Here is a 21,643-nt window from a genome sequence, read left to right on the forward strand (position 1 = left end):
TCATCCTTGTTCCTTTGAACATTGACCTTTAGACATCTCTTTTTTTTCTTACTTATAGTCTCAACCCACAGATTCTCCTTCATTGGGTAACATCTTTCAAACTCAGTGTAGACAGTACTGTTTCTTCTAGAGAGCCGTTATTTTTTTTGACAATTTGTTACTTTGTAGATACCCCAGAATAGAACAAGTTGTTCTTTATTAACTATTGTTTTAAAGTTTCATTCCTAATTGTCTTGGTATGGTATTTCATATCTTCCTTCACATTGCCCTTTCAGATCTCTTATTCCCATTCCTTACCTGTATACATCAAATGGATTTCTTTTTATCTTATTGTGTTCTTTTTAATTTCTTAAATTCAAGGTAAATAAGCATATAAGGAAATGTATCATTTTGGCATTAGGGAACATTAGTACTGATGAGTATTAGATCATAGGGTATTATGACATTACTGTTAGTTAATTTTTGGGTACAGATAATATGCCAGGCATTGCAATAGAGGTTGGCGATAAAAAGGATAAAGAGATACTGTCCCACTCTTCATAACTTACAGGCTACTGCACAAAGTTAATATTCTGATTTGTGAGTTAATGTCTGGTTTATCCTAATGTGCTTCTACTATATTATTTTTGACCTGACCTTTTAATCCACTGATTTATTTGAAGTCTCTTTCCTACTTTGTTCTAATTAGAATAGGAGATTTGCAGGTGGAAGTAAACACGAAAGCAATAATGAACCACTTAAGGAAAGGAACAGCTATTTTAAACTTCAATTAACTTCTTCAAATAGCCAACAATAGTAATAATAATAGTCATGATGAAAGTTAAGTCCACTCAAACATACATAGCATCAATGTTCACTTTTAGTTTTTGAAAGGAAACAGTATTTCATATCTCTTTAACTTGATTTTGCATTTTTGGTACAGAAATGCTAGCCAAGACTTCCAAGTGAGATGCACTTTGATTTGTCAGGGTAGCAAAGGGACGCTACTAGGAAGCAGCTTATCTTGGGGAGGAGGGGAGGGAGGGAGAATATCAATAATGGGCCTTTCTCCACCTCCACTAGACTGCTTTTTTGATCCTTTCCTTTTTTCTCCCTCTTACCAGACTTGGGGTTGGGGTACACAGTTGCTGAGTTCCCCCAGTGTACTTAATACTCCATGAGGAGGCATGATCTGGAGAAATAGCAGCTACCTGACCCTCCCTTAAGATTCAGAGAGATTCACCTCAACATTAAAAGTGTTGGAAGTGTCATATGAAATCACCTCATAATCACTATCCTCTGGCCAATTTCCCCTCATATATATATATATATATATATATATAGCCATATTGCTTTCATTCTAAGAAACTTTTATTTTTTTCCTACTCAAGAAATTGCTGGAGGAAAGCGTAGTTATGACATCCAGGCTCCAGTTAATATTGTCAGTAACTAGCTTTCTCATTGTTTAAACTGTTGTTGAAAAATCCTAATTGTTAGGGAAAAAATTACTAAGAGAAAAGGGAAAGTGATTATCCATAGTCAAAACAAACCATACTGTGCAATTTGTTTCATTTTCCTCTCACGTCCCAGGAAAGAAGTAGTAAGGGAGAAGCTATTTTGAAAGCATAAAGGAAATGTGTTGTTTGTATGGCTGATTTGAAAAAAGGCTTGTGTGACCTCTGAGACTCAGGCATTAAGTACAGGAAGTCTCTGAGAGCAATGGCATCCTCCTTCCTTTACCCAGCAGCTGAGCTGGCCCTTTCCTGACTCTCACTCTCTTTCTTCTCATCAGCATAGAGAAAGAACAGAGAGCAGTTTTGAATTTGTTCTCAAGAAGAATTAAAATGATATCTTATATACAAATAGGTTTTGAGAACTATTATTTTCTTACCTTTGCAGCAATTAATATTTCAGTGCTATAGTTCATATTTCAATTATTTCCCTGGTTTATTCCTTATTAGCTATCATGTTTTATCTTTTAGTTTGTGACTTTTTGTTTTCCACAAATTCTGTTCCATTATTTGGAATACATTGGTACAAACTATACTTTATTCACCTCTTCTCCATAACACGTAAGGAATTGGCAATCCCTGCAACTTTCTTAAAAATGTAAGTGGTTAATATGATAAATATATATACTATAACATTAGCATTTATATATTATATAATATATAATACATATTCTGATATTAATGAAATTTTACATTTCAGTGGTTTACTAAATTTGAGTTTTTTAGTGTATGCTAATTTTTCCTATAGACTTTGTTAAACAGTTATTTAAGAAACCGTAATTTTTACATCACACACATCTCACTTCTGGTCTTGTGTCTTCCTGGATGTGTTTTGTAACTCAGTAAGTGACTTTCTATGTACGTTTTCCTTTATTCTAGCTATTTTATGAAAGATGATTACTTAAATTCCATCTTAGATGACCCAGTAGATGGTATTTGTGTCACTTCTTAATGTGATTGAAAGCATTTTAAGGAAGAGTCTATTTTCATAATACTTTAGTCTTCCTAACAATTGGCAATAAACCTGCATGGGCTGCAACATGCTTCAGGTTAATATACTGAATAATCGTTAGTCACTGAAAAAAAGGAACTTACCTTTCAGTGAGAGATGCTTTGTCTCTGTTACATCCTGCCATTTCAGGACTTGGTTTTATGATAAGTTAATTAAACACCGTGATTAAATTTTAAATTGAGTATATAAATATGTATACAGAACCATCAAGTTCCCTCAGTCAAAATGTTGTTATCTACTGCCATCTAGCTAGAATAAAACACCTACTCATTCCCAAAGAGGATACAGGGCCTATCTTTTACTTGTTTTAATTAAAATGGTACAACTGTCAAGGCATAATTTGTTATTTCAAAGAGCTATATTTAGGGCAGTGATTTATTTCTTTAAGCAACTTTCTCACTGTTGATAAAACAAGCTTTCGTTTTTGTTTTAAGTCAAATTTACACTGTCATTTCCAATTCTAATAGTAATTTTTCATTGTGAATCACCCTAATGCTATGTTTTATGACTGTCTTCCAAAAGCATATTTTAAAATCCACAAATTACCTACATCAAAGGTTTAGTGATGGAACTGTATTGTTGGTAAACATTTTGTGTGCCTGTATTGTGTTGATTGTCTCAAATCCATTTGCATGTTATGTGACAATTTTTTAATTTAACTTTTAAAATCAGTTACAAATATATTGATATATGAGAGATACTCAATGTAGATCTGTTGAAGGAATGGAAACCAGCTTTCTTGAGCCATCTAAATTCCAAAATGGCTTAGAAATAAGCCTTGAAACAAACAGAGCTGTCAAGAACTGAAGACCCAATGTAAAGTGATGTAAGTTTGTGGTCAATTCACTTCACAGTGAAAAAAAGTAGGGTTTTGATTGGCAAGCAATACAAGGACAATGTTTTGCCTGTACATGGAAAGAGCAGAGATTAGCAGAAAACTGTTCAGAGCTGACTGACAGCAATTAGCCTTTGCAGTGAGAAGCAGCAAATACTTCCCTAACAGTGATAATTAGAGTTACAAATTCCTAACTCCCATCCCCAAAAGACTGTTCTACATCAGTTTTCCTAGATTAAGACATAGGTGCTAAAGAAGAGTTTTTTGGTGCTCAATAATAATGGCTGCCATTTATTGAGCACCAATTGTGTACCAGGCACTTGTTCTAAATACACACCTCAATTAACAACCCAAAAAGATAGTTTCTGTTTTTAGCCTCATTCTGCACATAACACTGAGACCCAGAGAGATATAGTTAGTTGCTCAAGATTAAACAGTATTAGAGCCCAGATTTTTCCTAACCTATTACCTCTTCTGATGAATTTGAGTTTATATGAGAATTTTTTTCATCTCCCTGCTAAAGAGCAGCTTAGTCAGAATATGAACATGACTACCATTCAGCAGAGATTTCCTGAGAAACTGATCCCTCATTAAGTGTGTACTCTCCTTATAAGAACAATGCATTTGGTCCCATTTTATTAACAACTGAACATTAAGGGAAACAGATCTGTGGCCCAGCATTTCAACTACAGAAATAACCTCCTCTTTTAACAGTAAGCAAGAATTTGTAGGCTTTCGCAAATGCTCTCCCATATCTCAGTTGGACAGTCCTGATGCAAGGAAGCCATCAATTTTCTTAGTAAAACGAGGCAAGTATTGTGAAATAAGACAAAGCTCTATTCCATGTCCTGTTTTGTTTGGATTGTCCTTTGCTTTATTTTGCTTTGCCGACCTCTTCACTAAGAAGGGATTGAAATTATACCTGGCACTCAGTATAGTTAAAGTTGTACGTTAATTATCTACAGACTGGTGCTTAGTATTTCAGGCAAATAATCTCTCCAATTCAAAGAAATAGCACTGCTCTTGAAAGACAAACATACTTAATTAAGGGCAAAGATGAAAGGACCTTTAAGGTACAACTTTCATCCCTTTCCCAATGCACAGGATTACATAGTGACAGCTCTGCAATGATAGCGCCAAGTTACAAAACAGTTGACAGTATAAACTATATCATTCATTTCCTAAAATAGATGCAGCTCTTCTTATCCTTAGGAATTCACAACTGTTCCATCCAGATACTGCTAAAGAGAGATCCTAGAATCTTAGTAATCACAATTAAGAATTTAGTATCTAGAGGAATAGATACCATCATGCATCAAATTGTATTTCAAAAGAAAGATATTCCCTTTGGGAAGAAATAATTATTTCAGTGACAACTCAGGTGACATTAGTAGTTACAATGAAGACTACCTTTCTGAAAGACATTATGTATTTCTAAATCATGACCTGAAGGAAAGCTGCTTTTGCTGTGGGTTCACTGATTAATTTTGCAAAATAGCAACCACATTCTACTTCTCAATATTGAAAAAGAATCAAAATGCAAACTGGCATTGGTGACTCTCATGAAATCAAGTTTAGGACCTCCCCTTTGTTGTATGTCACCTAAAGCTACCTGAGTGTTTCTCTTTCTCGTTACATTTTAGCCACCTCAAGAACTGATGTTCTTGGATTATCATGAATATCACTAATGTTATTGAATTATCATAAAATTATTAAATAACATTTTTAAAAATTATTATTAAAACTATTAAATAATTTAAATTGATTTGTTACCTGGAAAAGAAGAGGAAAAAACATAGTTTATCTTTTTAAGGGATTCCATGGGAAAAAAAACAGGTAAAGTATAGAGGTTCTACCCTAGAACCTACCTTAGATGCTGAGGGTTTTTTTCCTTTGTGATTTCATTAAATAAACACACTCACCCACATACAGAGAGAGAGACAGAGGTACAAATCATAATCCAGTTTAGTAATAAATATTTCCTTCCAGTCACCTCTTTCCTTCTAATTATCTTTTAGCTCCATCTTTTCCGGCTAACAAGAAGGCAGTAGTGTAGAAAATATTGTTTGTTTTGCTGACAGATGTTTCAAACAGAAGAATACTTAGATTGCAGTATGATTGTAGCAGTAGCATTTAACTCATTTCCAAAGTGGTTCTTTGGAAACTAACTTTTATTCCCATTCTAATGAACTATGTATTACTTATTCTTAGATCGATTTTGAATCCTTTAAAAAGCACCCCTTGGTAGACAAGGTCTAAAATAGGGTTTGCTTCTGTTCTGCCCATCTATGTGCCTTTTTAGATTGTAGTGGGCTGTTGGGAGAATCCACCAAGTACATGAAACGTGGTAGGTGGTTGAACTCTTCTTCACTGTATTCAGGAAGTAAGGGCAAAGAATTCCTTGACTTAACCCTCTAAATGCTTTTGAAAATCCAATGCAATTTTGGCCAGTAGGACACTGGTCTCTGGGGTCACATTTTGGCATAGAAATATAAGGAAATGAGAAATAAAACCTTACCAGAGAAACTAATTTCTTTCATACCTTTTGTTCCATTTTCTGTATCTCAAGAGGTTCATTTGAAGATTCAACAACCAGATTTTATACAGCATGTGTGGTAGAAGCTTTTGCCTATCTGCATTCCAAAGGAATCATTTACCGGGACCTCAAGCCAGAAAATCTCATCCTAGATCACCGAGGTTATGCCAAACTGGTCAGTGTGTTTCACACATGGTTCTTCCCTGCATTTTATTTTATTTTAATTATTTTTTTAAAATACTGGTTTATGAAGCTGTGTTCATTGGCTAACAAAATCTGTTTTCCTTTTAAAATAGTGTAACTTTTTTTTAAAAAAAGAGGCTTTAATGTTGCTATTTTCAACTAGCTGTTCTTTCAAGTTATGAGAAATTCAACTGGCTAAGTTAGAATTAATAATATTCTGGCAAAACCTGCTTAAATAGGCTCATGCTTGCTGGCATGTTTGTAGACCCAAAAGAGCTTCATGGAAGTCCTTTTTCTAGCTGGCTTTCTGCCATCCAAAGGGAGTAGGTATTTATATTATGGAAAACCATGAATCATTTTAGTATTTTAGATTTAACAATACTACTACTGAGGAAAAAAAAGGGCTTTGCAGGCAGCGTTATCCAGGCCATGCTAATAATAATAAAATTGATCATGAGCTCTAAAGATTTACTGTAGAAGGGAAGTTCTCTTATTTTAAAATGTATAACTTTTGTAGACACTGGCTGTTTCCGTGCTTGATCTTATTACTTAAATTTTTGGAATTTTTACTCAACCTACAGCTTTCAAAGAAATCAAATCAATGTCACTTAATTATTTGTATTCTCAACCAATTGTGAGACTCCTCATTCAAAAGGTTTCTAGAAAAATGAAGACTCCATTTCCATTTTATCTCTGTCTTTACCAAGGGAGGTATTGGTCTTATACCTTTGTTACTTGGCTCCTTCAAAAGTAAAAATGGCTTCTCAAATTAATACTAAATGAATTGTCAGCTTCATTAAATGCAGCAGATACCATGTATATCTGGAAAATATGTCTGAGGAAAGAAGAAATTATTTGTTTATGCCCCAATCTCCACTGGCATAAAAGAAGGAAAAGTGGAAAGTATTTCCACAAAGGAAGTTTTATCTTATTTTTGATGATGTGAATTTTACTCTGTGTTAAGGTTTCAATTTTTCCTATTGTAACTGAGCTTGATCAAGGAGGCTTTGTTTGAATTGTAGTTGACTCCATTTAGAAGACATGACTGTAATAGATTGTATCTGTTTTTCTTTTATTCCTACTATCATCAGCATACTTCAGCAAAGTAACTTTTTGCTTTTAAACTTAATCATAATCTTGTTTTTCTCTCTTTGTAAGGTTGATTTTGGCTTTGCAAAGAAAATAGGATTTGGAAAGAAAACATGGACTTTTTGTGGGACTCCAGAGTATGTAGCCCCAGAGATCATCCTGAACAAAGGCCATGACATTTCAGCCGACTACTGGTCACTGGGAATCCTAATGTATGAACTTCTGACTGGCAGGTATGGACATTGATAGAGAACCACCAGTAAAAATAGACCCACAAGCAGCTCCACACTCCTGTCTGTGTCACTCTGATTAGACCATCTTAAAGTACTTTCACCCTACCTTGTTACCACACTTCAGAAATGCAGATAACCAAGAATTAATAAAGCAGAATGGTCAGATGAGGGCAACAAACTCAACATCAACTTTTGATCATATTATTGCTAATTATTTATGCATATGTGAATGTGGAATGACCATCTTTCTGTGAGATCTTTGAGACTAGTCTTTCAGCCAGCAAGGAAGATGATAGTCATATAAAAATAGAGAGTCAACTATTTATAGAAATAAGAGAACCTGTTAGCAATTGTTACATCGAAGTGAAATGTAAATGCTCTGCAGATCTGTTGTGTAATAATGTTGTAGTCATCAGCAACTAAAAAAGGTATTAGGGGTATAAACTCCTCAAGGAGAAGAAAAACAAATGCACTACCAAGCCATGTGCCCGGGACTATGAGTAATAGGGTTATTGGGAACTAGAGAGTTCAGAAAAAGGTTGAGTTTGTCCAGGGAGGCTTTTGAAGAACGTAGGACTAGCTGGGCTTTACAAGAAGAATTCAGAGAGCAAAGTAAAGGGCATTCCAGACAGAGAAGCATGATTTAAATAGAAGGGGAGCAGTGGGCAATGACACGAAGAAGGTTCATGTTTAAAAATGATGAGAGATCAGTAAGAATCATCTTTCAAAGATCATGATTGCTGTACTTGAGGGTTTGGATTCCATCCAGAGAGGTAATCATGGAAGATTTTCTGATAAAGGAGTGACTGATACGTGTTGTGGTATTTAAGGAAAATACAAACTGGCAGCAATGTGTAGAGCAAATTGGAAGAGACATGGGGAATCCTCTTTGAAGATCATTCCAATAATTCAGATCTAGGAAGCTGAGAGCCTCAGGGGGCCATGGCGAAGAGAGGAAGAAGCATGAGACGGGATGTGAAAGAATTACTTACGAGAACTTAGTAGCTACAGTGAAAATGAGAAGATGGGACTTTTTGCCTCCTGGTTGTTTGTGAGGATTCAGTGATTCTATGAAGAGCTATGCAGTTGTGGACTTTCTTATTACTCTTAACTTTTATGTTGACTTCAACATACACATATGCATAAACAGATCAATAGATAATATTTCTTGTGTTCTTTGAATTCCTATAAAAACTAATCATATAATGAATAAAACAAAACTCAGTATGCACTATTAACCAAAGAATTAAAATACCATTAATAACTAGACTAAAATGTTAACCATGCCAATTTCTATTTCTCCTCATGCATTTTTTTACAATCGTTATTTCTTAATATAGAAAAAAAAACAGACCCTTATTCTTAAAAATTGGCATGTATTGAAGAGAAAGTCTTAATAACAGAAGAATCCTTATTCCTTCAAGATAGAAATTTCACAGGCTGAACTATCTGACTGCAATACAAGCAGACCTCATATTGTGCTTTGCAGATAGTGGTGGGGTTTTTTGTTTTTTTTTTAAACAAATTGAAGGTTTGTGGTAACCTTGCATTGAGCAAGTCTGTTGGTGCAATTATCCCAACAACATTTGCTCTGTCACATTTTGGTAATTCTCACAGTATTTCAAACTTTTTCATTATTATTATATCTGTTATCAGTGATACTCAGTGTTATTATTACAAAATCCTAACCATCATCTGAGCCTTCAGTGAGTTGTATCAATATTTTTTAATTAAGCTATGTACTTTTTTTAGACATCACACTATTGTACACTTAATAGACTATGAAAAAATTTGTGTGACTTGCCTTATTGCAGTTCACGGAGGCTGGAACCAAGCCCACAGTATCTCTGAGGCATGCCTGTATAGTGAAAGGAGAAATTAATACAAAGATTTAACAGAAAAAGTAAACATTTGCAAATTAAAAAAAAATCACTTTTCTAAATAACCACAAGGTCATAGAAGTTATGGAATAGTAGAACATTAAACATTAATAAAGTAAATCATAATTTACATGGTATGGCCAAAACTGAAGTTATTAACAAATACTTATAAAAACATTAAATGAGTTTAGGGTGATCCAGTTCAAAATGGAGCCATAATAGGATCCTGAACTCTCCTCCTGTAAACACAATGAAACTGCAGCTACTTATAAAACAACTTCCTCTGAAAACAAAAAACTGGTTGAGCAACTCCCGTGCATCAGGCGAGTGACAGAAAGTTCGCACTGAAGTGGGTCAGAGAGGCTGGGATACAGTATCGCCATAAACCCTGCCCTTGTGGTAACCTACAATCAGGAAGAACTCAAAACCCAGAGCTTATCCCTAAGGAGCAAGGAATTTGAACCCCACATGAGGCACCCCCAACTTTTCAGACCTGCACCTGAGAGATGAGCCCTCAAAATATCTAGTTTTGAAAATCCACAAGGTTTGCATCCAGAAGATCCACAGGACTACAGTGATGTGGAAAATGGCCCTAAAAGTGCTCACGTACTTGGACTCTGTGTAGGAGGGGTTCATTAGCTTATCTCGGAGCACTGGCCGGAGGGGCCAGCACCTGCTGGGGATCTGCTGTGATGCTCTCCAGGGATAGACATGGGCAGGTACCTCTTTGGGCTTGCTCTCTCTGCATTTCTCCAGCTAGCAGATGTCTTTTTTCCCCACCTTTTTTCTTTTTTTTTTTTCCCCTACTGGGCACCATCTGTACAGTCTTCCTCTGCCTTGCCCCCAGACTGCCAGTACCTCCTAGAGAGAAGCATTTCTATCATCTGGTGCCCTGCTTTTGTGGCTGCTGCCAGGGGACATGTCTATACTGCCTGGCTCTGAGGGCCAATGGGGCTTATGCTCACAGATCCCTCAGGACTGAGGAGCTCAATTATCATCATAGCTGCAGCCTGAGGAATAGATTTTAATTAAATACACATCTAAGGGGCTTAAAGACAGGGCAGTTGAACTCACCCAATTAGAGCAGCAAAAAGGGAAAAGAATGAAGAAAGAAAGGTGAAGATAGCTAAAGGATGAATATATATAGTAGAGGTACTGGTTTAATCACTTACAATATGAAGGTTAAAAGACAGAAGTACTGGAAATAAGTATAACTACATTAGCTAAGGATAAACACAGGGTAAAAAGATGTTAAATGTGATGTCAAAAAGGAAACATGTAGGGGAAAAACATGTAGAGCTTAATACATTCAAACTTAAGTGGGGATACAATGTACAGGATGGGGACTATAGTTAATAACATTGTATTGCATATTTTAAAATTGCTAAGAGTAGATCTTAAAAATACTCACAGGGAAAAAAGTATTATAACCATTTACAGTGACAGATGTTAGCTAGACTTACTGTGCTGATCATTATGCAATATATACAAATATTGAATCATGCTGTATACTTGAAATTAATGCTACATTCATCAATTATATAAATAACATAAATAAGCTTAGTACCCACTGCAAGAAATAAGAAAGACTTTAGAGAACATGGTAGCACTTTGCTATGAGCCATATGACCTCCTGAAAGCCAAAACTTGAAGGGAAATAAATGATCTGGTGAGAGGTTTCCTAAAGCAATAAATCCTAGCGAAGGATGCTAAATTTCCCACTTGCTCCCCTCCTTCTAGCCTTCTTTATTCTGTTCTTCAGGGTGGCTAGTCCCACTGAAGGATGAGTAATAATCAGAAAGGGCCCACAGGACCCATTCCCCACCCCTCTCACAACCTCAGCCCTCTTCTGCACACATGCTGGTTTTGTTCATGCATCCATGAGCCCCCACAAAACTTAGGAAAAGATGAACTCATCTCCAGCTTCAGTTCATGTATTCCAGTCACAGGGCATTCCCCTGGTGATTGGCTTGGATTAGATTGGACACACAATCTAAACTGGCCTGAGCCAACTTGAAGAATTTCAATATAAATCTGTGGAGGAAAATTGTCAGTACCTTTAGTAGGTCCTCAAATAATTACTGAATGTATATAAATCCCTGTTTCCACTGGGAACCATCTCACAGCCACGCAGGGAAACATCCTTAGGATGAAGCCAACGCTGTGTTGAAGTTCAAGTGTTAGATTACATTATGTTGGTTGATGATGGTGATGATGGTTATGTGATCAGTTACATTAGGTTGAGCAGAATAGGCCTTTTTGAGGAAGCAACATAACACTTAAGCTAAGACTTGCTAAGTGAGGCATTAGGCAGAGTGCCGTTGAGAGTGCTTGGTACTTCAGAGGAGCAGAGAGAAGACTGGTGTGCCCAGGTCCCAGTGAGGAAATGAGATGGAGTTGTACCACTGATGTTGGACTTCATCCCAAGTGTAATCAGTGAGTTGATGAGAATGAGAAAGGGCCAAAAGTGGAAGAGGCTTCCTGAATGAGTAAGGATAACAGGAGAGGGTTGGACGCCTGCACTAAAGAGAAGTGAGGGGAACAAGGGACAGACTTAACCCACTACTGGTTTTGCTAAGAGATTTGCTTGGAAAAGTTCCCCCACCATTTTACTATTAATCAAGTGTCATTTAATTATCACTATTAATATATGTCCCTAAATCAGAATTAATGTCATTTGTGGAGTTATAACAGTGTATTCTGATTTCAAAAATAAAAGCACTGTCTCTTTTCATGTCTCTCACTCTTGCAGCCCACCTTTCTCAGGCCCAGATCCTATGAAAACCTATAACATCATATTGAGGGGGATTGACATGATAGAATTTCCAAAGAAGATTGCCAAAAATGCTGCTAATTTAATTAAAAAACTATGCAGGTAAGCATTTCAACTACATTAGGTTTGGAAGGAGAAAACAATTCAATTCCTAAATAACTGTTATGTTATTTTTAGGGATAATCCGTCAGAAAGATTAGGGAATTTGAAAAATGGAGTGAAAGACATTCAAAAGCACAAGTAAGTGTCCTTTCCTTATACCTTTAGGTTTGAGAGTTCAGAAAGCATTCTCAGACAAGCACAATTTTCCCAGGCTGATGTTTTTAAGTTAGTGGTTGTCTAACTGATGCAATTAGTCTGTGGGAACATCCAAGGAGACATGTGGAATAGTTAGCCTTGTTATTTAAGACCTTTCTAGTTGTCTCTGGGACTTTATTTAGATCCATCTGACCCTGTGACATTCTAAACAACAGATCCACCAAATTCAATGTCTCCCAATTCATATTAACTGGTATTTTTCCTCTCTAGCATGAAGAGGAAATATATATTCCTAATTCTAAGATTCTATTCTCTACTAGAATATTAAAAATGAAAGCCTTCCACCATATCATGCTTCATTTCCTAGACTAAAACTAAGAGACTATACTTTTTCCCCCCATCATATCCTCTAATTAGAAAATGGTTGGAAAAAATACATCTCTCTTTTTTTTTTTTTTAACAGTAGCAGAATTTACCCATATTGACTGGATGTTCTAAAGCTAAACTAAGACCTAATTGGTATTACCTTGTTAGTCTGTTTCTGTAACCCCCAGCAGAGGAATGTATTTACCAAAATACCTATAAATACCTAAAAGGCCTGCCAGGAATTTGGTGTAAGCACTAGAGAATGGTGAAAACTTTTAAAAACAAATTTTAAAAATCCCTTTGTGATGTTTGGTCATTTTCACAGAAAGGCCATACACAAATTACCTTCATTCTAGCAAAAAAGGAAAATAGGATATGTAGAGACCAAGACAACGATATGAGGGGCTGCCCACTGAATCAGTGGCAAAGATGGAAGGATAATTTTCTGTCCTGACACCTCATGTCCTGATTCTGCCTTCTTAAAACATCCTGTAGGACACCGGGCCACACATATTATGGCATTTATTAAGTTACAATGATTCTGTAGGGACAAGGTCACACAGACATTATGATTAACATTACTAGAATAAAAAGGAGTTGCTTTCTAATATTTGACTACTAGATTTTTTAAAATACACATTCCACATAAGTAATTTTTAAAACCTCCCATTAAATAGAAAACATTTTTTCTCATTGAAAATGTTTGCCTGTTTCCCATCCGTCATGGGCATCATATGTTGTGATGAGAAAGCTTCAGCTGAGGTACAATGCCTTTAACAATCTACTTTTTTTCCTTCCTTAGATGGTTTGAGGGCTTTAACTGGGAAGGCTTAAGAAAAGGCACCTTGACACCTCCTATAATACCAAGTGTAAGTAGACTTTCCAACTTGTAATTGTGTGACACACATGAAGGTGTTTGTCAGAGATCTGCTATTTCAAAAGATTTTATCCTATGTTCAAATTAAAGAAACTATAGGATGTACCAGATTAAAATAATGACGTCTAAAATCCAAGCTTAAAAACAGTGTTAACTATGTACAACTATTGATAGAAAACTATAATGAATCTTTTTCCCCATAATATAAAAACTTCATATGTCTCAGCCCAACAATAAGAATATATTAACAACTCTATTTACTTAGTCATGAATTATTACCAAAAATATGTACACTATTTTAAATTTCTGCACATATAAGTTAGTGGGTACATGAGTGTGGTTGGGTGAGTTAGGATAATCTGCTCTTGTTACCTTCCATTTGTGATTCCAGTTTACTCTCTGCCATGCTCTGTCATGCTGTGTCCCTAAGAGTCCAACCCAAATAGACACATCAAATCATTCCCTGCCCTCTAGCTTCTCTTAGGGTTTGGTCAACAATACAGCAGCCAATCTCAATAACCATCAATTCCTGGCCAATATTGTTTCCCTGATGCTCCCACATAGCTCCTCCTCCCTTACCCCCATAATACGTTGAAGCACTCCTAAGCTCAACAGTGTTCTTCAAAAGATTCTCTTAACTCTCTTTTCTTAACACATCAGGTGTTTTCTTAAACTGCTAGTCCACTGACTGGACTAAATGTTTACACTATATTAAATAGATTTCAATTGACTGCATTTATCTAATAAAATGTGCCTTAATTAAGGAGGAGAGGGCTTTGCAGTCCTACAAGTCTTTCATTTATATATTTCCATTTTCTGGGACAAACTTCTTATACAGAAACATTTTCCCCACTTCTTAGATTTATTTCTGCTAATATTTATGCTTATTCACAAAGTAAACTACAGATGCTAATTGTATTCATGAAGCTTTGTTTTTAGAACAAGAGCAAAGTAAGAAAGTTGAAGAGATGAATATTAAGCCTAAATTATCTTATTTACCAGGGGTCTCGTTTTATGCAAGAGTAATATAAAATGGGATATGTATGTGATATATTCTATAATATTTAAAACTTCCTATTCTATTATTATAAGGGAAACTAAAGTAAGTTTCTTCACTGCTTTTACTGATGCTCTGCAGATTGGACTTGCCCAGCGCAAGTTTTGCTTAAGTTTATATATGGCTTTTTATTATACTTAGAAATAGGAATAATAGGCAGAGGTCATCTTGAGGATTTTATGTAATTATTCTCATTCCACTCCCCTCCTCTCTTAGACAGCAGCCAAGTTGACCTCTTTCTTAGGTGTAATACAGTACTTTTTAAAAGAGGCTTTCTATGACTACTCTCTTACTCTCATGACATCTTGTATTTTTCCTTTGTGGCACTAAACAAAGTTTATAATTATCTACAGATGTTTATGATTATTTGTTTTAATCACACAATTCATTCTTTCCTAGACTAAAACTCCATGAGGGATGAACCATGTCTATTTTCATTGACCACTGTTACTTACCCCCAAAACAAAGGACAAAACCTGCTGCATAGGAGACATTCCAAAAATAACCCTTTTAAAAAACCTACCTTGAAATTCTACTAAAAAAGCCAGAAAACTTTTACTGTCCGTTCTCTCGTTTGCAGGTTGCATCACCCACAGACACAAGCAATTTTGACAGCTTCCCTGAGGACAATGACGAACCACCACCTGATGACAACTCAGGATGGGACATAGACTTCTAATGTATTTCTCTTACCTGCTTCTGCCTTGCTGAAGACAGCTTTTTCTGAGACAGCTGCCAGCAAACCTGAAGGAAAGAGAGAAGATTAGTGCTCGGGGTCACCATGATGCCTTTGATCGATGCTGCTCCAGTAACTACAGTGGCGTTAGGACTCACTGCTTAGATGACAGTAGTGCTCTTCACACGTTTTCTGTTTGAACCTAAAAACAGCAGTTGACATGGTGGTCCTGAAGCCAAGCCTTTCACCAGTAAAGAGATGTTTTCTATTGTTGCAATGACCTTGCTTTGCTCTGATTATAATTTGAAAGACTGTAGGAAACACTTCAATTTAGTAAAAGATAAAAGTCTGTACCTTGCTAGAGTTATCCAGAAGATCAAAAAATAATATATTGGGTACGATAGGTTACTATGGTACAGAAACTGGGCTCTTCCCTTTCTTCAGGTTGAGGGTTGTGGGAACTATTTACTGCAAGCCGGTGTATATACCACACACAAGAGGACCACACCTCTGTTGGTCACAGTTCATGTCAAACCAGTGCTAGAAGTTTCATGATTTTATTTCCCAGCAATGCTGATGACGAGACTGAATGTTACATTTCCTTCTGACAGATTTTAAAAATTGATGTGATAAAAGCACAACTGCTATGGACTCTGCTGAGAACTCTCATAACAGGTAGATACGCGTTTTCACACAGGATTGGAAAAAATCAACATGCATGATATCTGTTCTTTTTGATAAATTGGCATGACAGAGTGGAAAAAAAGCAATTCACAAACCATTTCATACTTTTAAAAATAGTATGCTTAAAGATGGTCCTGGAAATAAATGACTAGCAGCCAATTGGTTTTTATTTATTACCTAACATACCCTCAAACTGAGGCTTAAAATATTCCCTTTTATAAAAATAAACCCTTGGGGTGGGGTCGGGGTGGGGTTGAGAGGGATTAAGATCCATCCAAAAAAAAAAAAAAAAACTATATAGGTGCTATGTATATCTTTCATCTGTAAATGTCAGTGTCTGAACAGACAACACAAAATCTAATCATTACATGTTTAGCCAGAGAATGAAGCATTTTCACTAAATTTATGAAACCAAATTCCTGTCAGATTTCACTTACACAGCATCGTCTAGGGTTGAGGGAGAAAGGTGATTAAAAACCTATTCGAACTAGCTTCTTGTCTTAGGCCTGAACCAAAAAAGAGACAGAAGGAAAGATTCATCAGATGAGAAACCTTACTTATGTGAGGTCTGGGAACAAGACAAGACCCTGGCCAGCTGTTACTACCTTTTTGTCAGTGGGCAATAGGAGTCCATTAGCTGAAAGCAGGAAATGAGTAGAGAGGGAAACAGAAATCTCATTGCTTAAAAAGTAAATTGGAGCTAAATAAATAAAACAAATACTATAATTCGGAAATAATCACACTACCTAAGAAAGACTAGGTTTGAAAAGATTAAACTGATTTGCCTTTTTGCATGGGGAAAAGAATCAGTGATTTAAATTGAGTCCTTCATTGGCAGGCCAGTTTACTGTTACCGGCTATCTTCAGTCACAGAGCCATTTGGAAGCTTTTCCTAGACAAACGGCGTTATACCTTCTTAGACAAATGCATACTTTTACGAGCTATCATCCTGATTTGGAAACTGTGTTTGCATTTGGTATATTAAATAGAGGTTTGCTTTTTTTCCCCATAGAAAGTGTTTTAAAAAGTCAATCAAATGTAGACATTTCTACAAAACGTATGTCCATCTAGGTCATTATACCACATCCAAGAAGGCATCTATTATGACATTTGTTTGAATATTCATGCTAAGACTACTTTTGAATCTGATATGAAAATATAATACAGTACGGGACATTTGGAAAATTAAAATACTAAGAGCATGTTATATACAATCAGAATAAAGTAAAACGAAAACTTTGATCCTAAGGTATTATTGTTAATCTTGGATTATTGGAGTTTTTTCCCTCCCTTACAAAAGAATTTCTCAAAATCAAACTATTCCCCAAGATACCAACTTTCTTCTACAGAATATAAAATGAAACTATCAACCTAAAATCCAGCTGGCAATGCTATTCAGAAGTTTAATATAAGGCTTTAAAAAAGATATTCCAACATTATTTTTAAAGAGAGACCGTGGTTTAGGCATGCTAAAGGTTGGCTAGAATGTTTAAACCGACCTAGTCATTTCACATAAGAGCATCTTCCCCTGCAACTTTTCAAGTATCTCAGTAGCCCCAGAGATTAGCACTTACAATGGATTGTGTAACTATGGTTCAAGGCTAAGACAACCACCGAGAGGCACACGTCCTATGGAGGAGGAATGTAGCGGCTTTCGGTATAACATGACTGCAGGTCGTTTCTCCGACTCGTGACTGCATCTTTGTTCATTTCACCTGTGGCACTGCATTAGGCTGTCTAAAGCAATCACCAAACAGTAAAGGTGAACTGCAGTTTTCAAGAATTGCTAACGGAAAACATTCATCTACTTTTCAGCATTGACTTTTAAGGATTTACATTTGTCTCACTGAAGACACTAGGGCTAAAATTCATGGTCAGTTTCATAAAGCACGTCTCACTTTATTTCTGACTTTTTCATGCTCCCCTCTATTTCGGATACGTTAGAATAGTGCCAACTTGTTTTGATTTGTTAACTGACTTTCTTGTCAATACTTCAAGTATGGGAAATAAGGGCTTTCTGTGTGTCTTGACTCACAGGAAAACTGAAAATTGCCAAGAAAAGGAACACCACAATATTTGAGCTAGATTGACTGTATTAGAGAAAATCATTTCTGGAAATTTGCTATGAATGATTTTTATGTTTGTACCTTCTTTGTTATTCACATAGGAATCAGATCCATGTGGCATTTTAAAGATTTATTTTGATTATATTCAAGTAAAAAATTTTACTTAAAATTATGGGATATGCATGTGAATCACACATGTATAATATAAATATTCAACTGTTGGATTTTTCTTGTTTCATTTCTAAATGACTGAATTGATGGTGAACTTAAAAAAATCAGCTACCATACTGAAAAAAAAAGGATATTAGAACTGATTTCATACAGTAGAAGTGATCTGTGCATTACCCATAACAATGTTTTCTTTCACACAGTAGGACCAGAGACAAATATTTATGTAAATAGATATTTTTGTGTGATATTTTGTGGTACATATAACTTCTTTTTTTTAGTGATTCACAGCATTATTATTTCATTTAATTTGTACTGAATAATGTTTTTAGGTCCAAGTAGACTTGAATTAATGTCATAATTGTCAGTATTATTGAAAATTATGTCAACTGTACTGTTACTCATCTGTCCCATAGTTTAGAACATGACCTGGCTATCTGGCATTGTTGCAAGTGCCTTAAATTCATGGCATCCTATTAAAAAACAAATTTGGTGTTATGCTGCATGACAAAGACAAACACACCTCAAAATGTTGTCCTTTCTTAGCTTGCTGCGTTTTACAGTTCTTTCTGCTAACAATTTATAAGACTTTATTATATAATATTGATGAATTACAGAAATGATGAAGTTGTTCTCTTATTTCTGTTAAATGTACCAGAGCTGTGTATCTGTTCATGAGATACAGCGTCATTTCTGTGAAATGTATAAATGTATGTGCAGGTCAAATTAATATATGACATCCTATCAGTCTGTATACAGGTATTCCTGTTTTGCTTAGTTGTGCAGGTTCAGTTTTAAAAAAAATCAGTGCAGTCAAGTTCTAAAATATCTCATTTTTTAGACTATTTAACAACGGCCCAACTGAAAAGAAAAATTGGAAAATGACTGCTAACCACACCTCGTTATGAAACCAATGACAAAAAGGGACCTTGGTGCACCACTCAACAAAACAGGATGCTTCTCTGAGTTCTTGTATATGCAAATCACTTGTGAGGCAAGTTTTCAACAGACTTAGAAAGATGAACATTGAAAGTGTGTTGTTAGCCCTCCTCTTTATCTGCCCCTGCATCAACAGACAGAGCTCTGGGACCTTGACAGTGACTCAGAGGTTTGGACTTTCCGAGTAAAGGGACATTTCTTTAAGCAACATCCATCAAATTTATTTCAATGTATGATGTTTTTACAACTGGTCAGTTCTTTTGTATTCTTACAGCTATGGTTATTTGATTGTCCTCTTACAATTTGTTCTACATGGGAGAGTCCTTTGTTAGTCAGAATGCAACAACTGTCATCAAATGGTCATTGACCACTTGCACTCTTTTGATGTAGATTAAAAACTTTTTCATAAACTTAACCTGCTTTGATTTGCTCTGTATTTTTCCTGCAGCTGTAATTGCTGAGTGCCTGTTGTATACTTTATAGAGTTGAAATAAAAAAAATAATTACTTTTGAATTTAGTTGATGTTTGATTTCAGACAAGATTCCAAGGATAGATAGTGGAAGAAGCATTGATATATCATACTAGAATTGACATATCATGTAATGCTACTGTTGAATGCCACTGTAAGAATGTAGAAAATATTTATAACCCAAGTATCCATCATAAAATAATTGTTATAATCTAATATAAAACTCATCTAACAAATTGGCTTGAAGAAGTCAACAAGGATAACATTAGGTCATCCAGTGTGAACAGCCACACAAATGTGAAAATTAGCAGTTTTCTATACACAACTATACACAACTACCATCCCACCACCATCACCACAACTATCACACTCCTTTTGGGGCTCCTGTACCCTGGTCAAACTCTGAATTAGGCAAACTATCAAAGGGAGAACTCCTGTATATTACTACATGCTAGGAGGGAATTATTTAATATCAAAAGCCACTTCATTATCTTTGTCTAAGGTTTGTTCACCTGATACCTCCTCTGTTAAACATCATATGCATAAAAGACACAGATTTAGAGAACAATGTGACTGCGAGAAACTCAACTCTCCCAACTCCTGGTGAACACGTTCCTGCTCCGTCCCTCTGCCCCTCACTGCAGTGAATGGTGCACAGATTAAAACTGGTTGCATCATAAAGGTCTCCTCAGTCTGACTACCTTGGTCTTGCTGACACATCCCATTGCCAGTGACGGTGAATTGAAACCCCTTTCTAATGAAAACTAGAAATTCAGTTCAGTTAACGTTCTCAGACAGAGCCAATAAAACAACTTTAAAAATTACGTCGCTATGGCACATCCAATAATTTCGCTTTTCCTACAAATAGAATGGAACCATAAGTCTTTAGTATTCATCCTTTCCCACAAATAGAACTGAACCATAAGTTTTTAGTATTCATCTTCTAAGTTCTGTGATTTTCATACCCTTGATTTAAGAACGGATTTCTTTTATCCTAGAAGGTTTTTGTTTGTTTGTTAGTTTGTTTTTTGTATTAATCACAGTTTTTGGAGGGACATGCAGATGAATCCTTATGGTCATTACTGGGTGAGGGGCACGGTGGTGAGGATATTGTATCCACGCCACTGTCACATCTTGTGCATGTTAACTGCAATTGAAGTAAATCATGAACACTTGACTATGGCAATGGGAATCAATAATAAATTTGATATGAGTAGGTTAGTAGTGTGACAATCCAAGTTGCTCATGAGTTATGCTTGCAAACGTACCCTCAGATTCTTAGTTATAGCCCTAAATGTGTCATGCTCATAATACAGGACAGCCACAATGCTAATGTTCTTTTCTGAGAGTCCTATTTACAAGTTCCCTCTGTAGTCTATATTTCTCCTTTATAACCATAAGGCCTACAAATTGACAAACTAGTAATGTTCACCTCTGGCCGTTGTGTTTCTCACCCAAGTTAAGTCTATGAAGCAAACGACAAATCCACCCATATGCCCATTAGCAAAGCCAAACAAGTTAAATCTCAACCTCATGCAAAAAAGAAAAAAAAGAAGAAAAGGGAAAAAGGCAAAAACCAAGGCATCTAGGCCAATGTTTTCCAAATGTCAATGTTATAAATTGTCTGTGGGAAATGTGATAAAAAAAATAGAGTTCCAGCATCATTCACAGTTATTTTGAGGTACAGCCCAGTAATCTGCATTTTTAACAAGCACCTTAGTTTATTTTGATAGAAACATTTATATACATTCATGGGAGAGACACAGGAAAAGAAGGCCAATGGGAAAGCATCAACATCCAAAGCCTATTAAATATCCTCAAAAATGTTAAATGATATTTATATTCTACCTATATAAACGTCCCTTCTATTTTTCATATTCAAATAGTATATTGATAATAAACCATTTCTAAGAAACACATCCCTATCTTGACTTACATAGCCCAAAAGATGTACTTCTGGTATCTGGTATATCGGGGCAGGATACTAGGAGTATAATTTGTATGATGGCCCTTAGTCCTCTAGGGAGAAACAGCAATAGAGACTTGAGCTT

At 35.8% G+C, this 21,643-nt stretch overlaps 1 protein-coding gene across 4 annotated transcripts in view; it reads left to right on the forward strand.

Annotated features, from left to right (window-relative positions):
* PRKG1 (protein kinase cGMP-dependent 1) overlaps positions 1 to 19,636 on the forward strand; it is a 1,107,715-nt gene extending 1,088,079 nt beyond the window's left edge. For all 4 annotated transcript variants that reach the window (XM_074374026.1, XM_045507363.2, XM_074374027.1 and 1 more), the window contains 6 exons: positions 5,907 to 6,048; positions 7,215 to 7,378; positions 12,011 to 12,133; positions 12,209 to 12,271; positions 13,458 to 13,524; positions 15,170 to 19,636. In XM_074374026.1, coding sequence (XP_074230127.1) covers positions 5,907 to 6,048; positions 7,215 to 7,378; positions 12,011 to 12,133; positions 12,209 to 12,271; positions 13,458 to 13,524; positions 15,170 to 15,268 — 658 coding nt within the window. In that variant the 3' untranslated portion in view covers positions 15,269 to 19,636. The remainder of the gene's footprint in view (positions 1 to 5,906; positions 6,049 to 7,214; positions 7,379 to 12,010; positions 12,134 to 12,208; positions 12,272 to 13,457; positions 13,525 to 15,169) is intronic.
* Positions 19,637 to 21,643: the final 2,007 nt, after the last annotated feature.

Source organism: Camelus bactrianus, chromosome 11 (genome assembly GCF_048773025.1).
Source record: "Camelus bactrianus isolate YW-2024 breed Bactrian camel chromosome 11, ASM4877302v1, whole genome shotgun sequence".
Classification (NCBI taxonomy): domain Eukaryota; kingdom Metazoa; phylum Chordata; class Mammalia; order Artiodactyla; family Camelidae; genus Camelus; species Camelus bactrianus.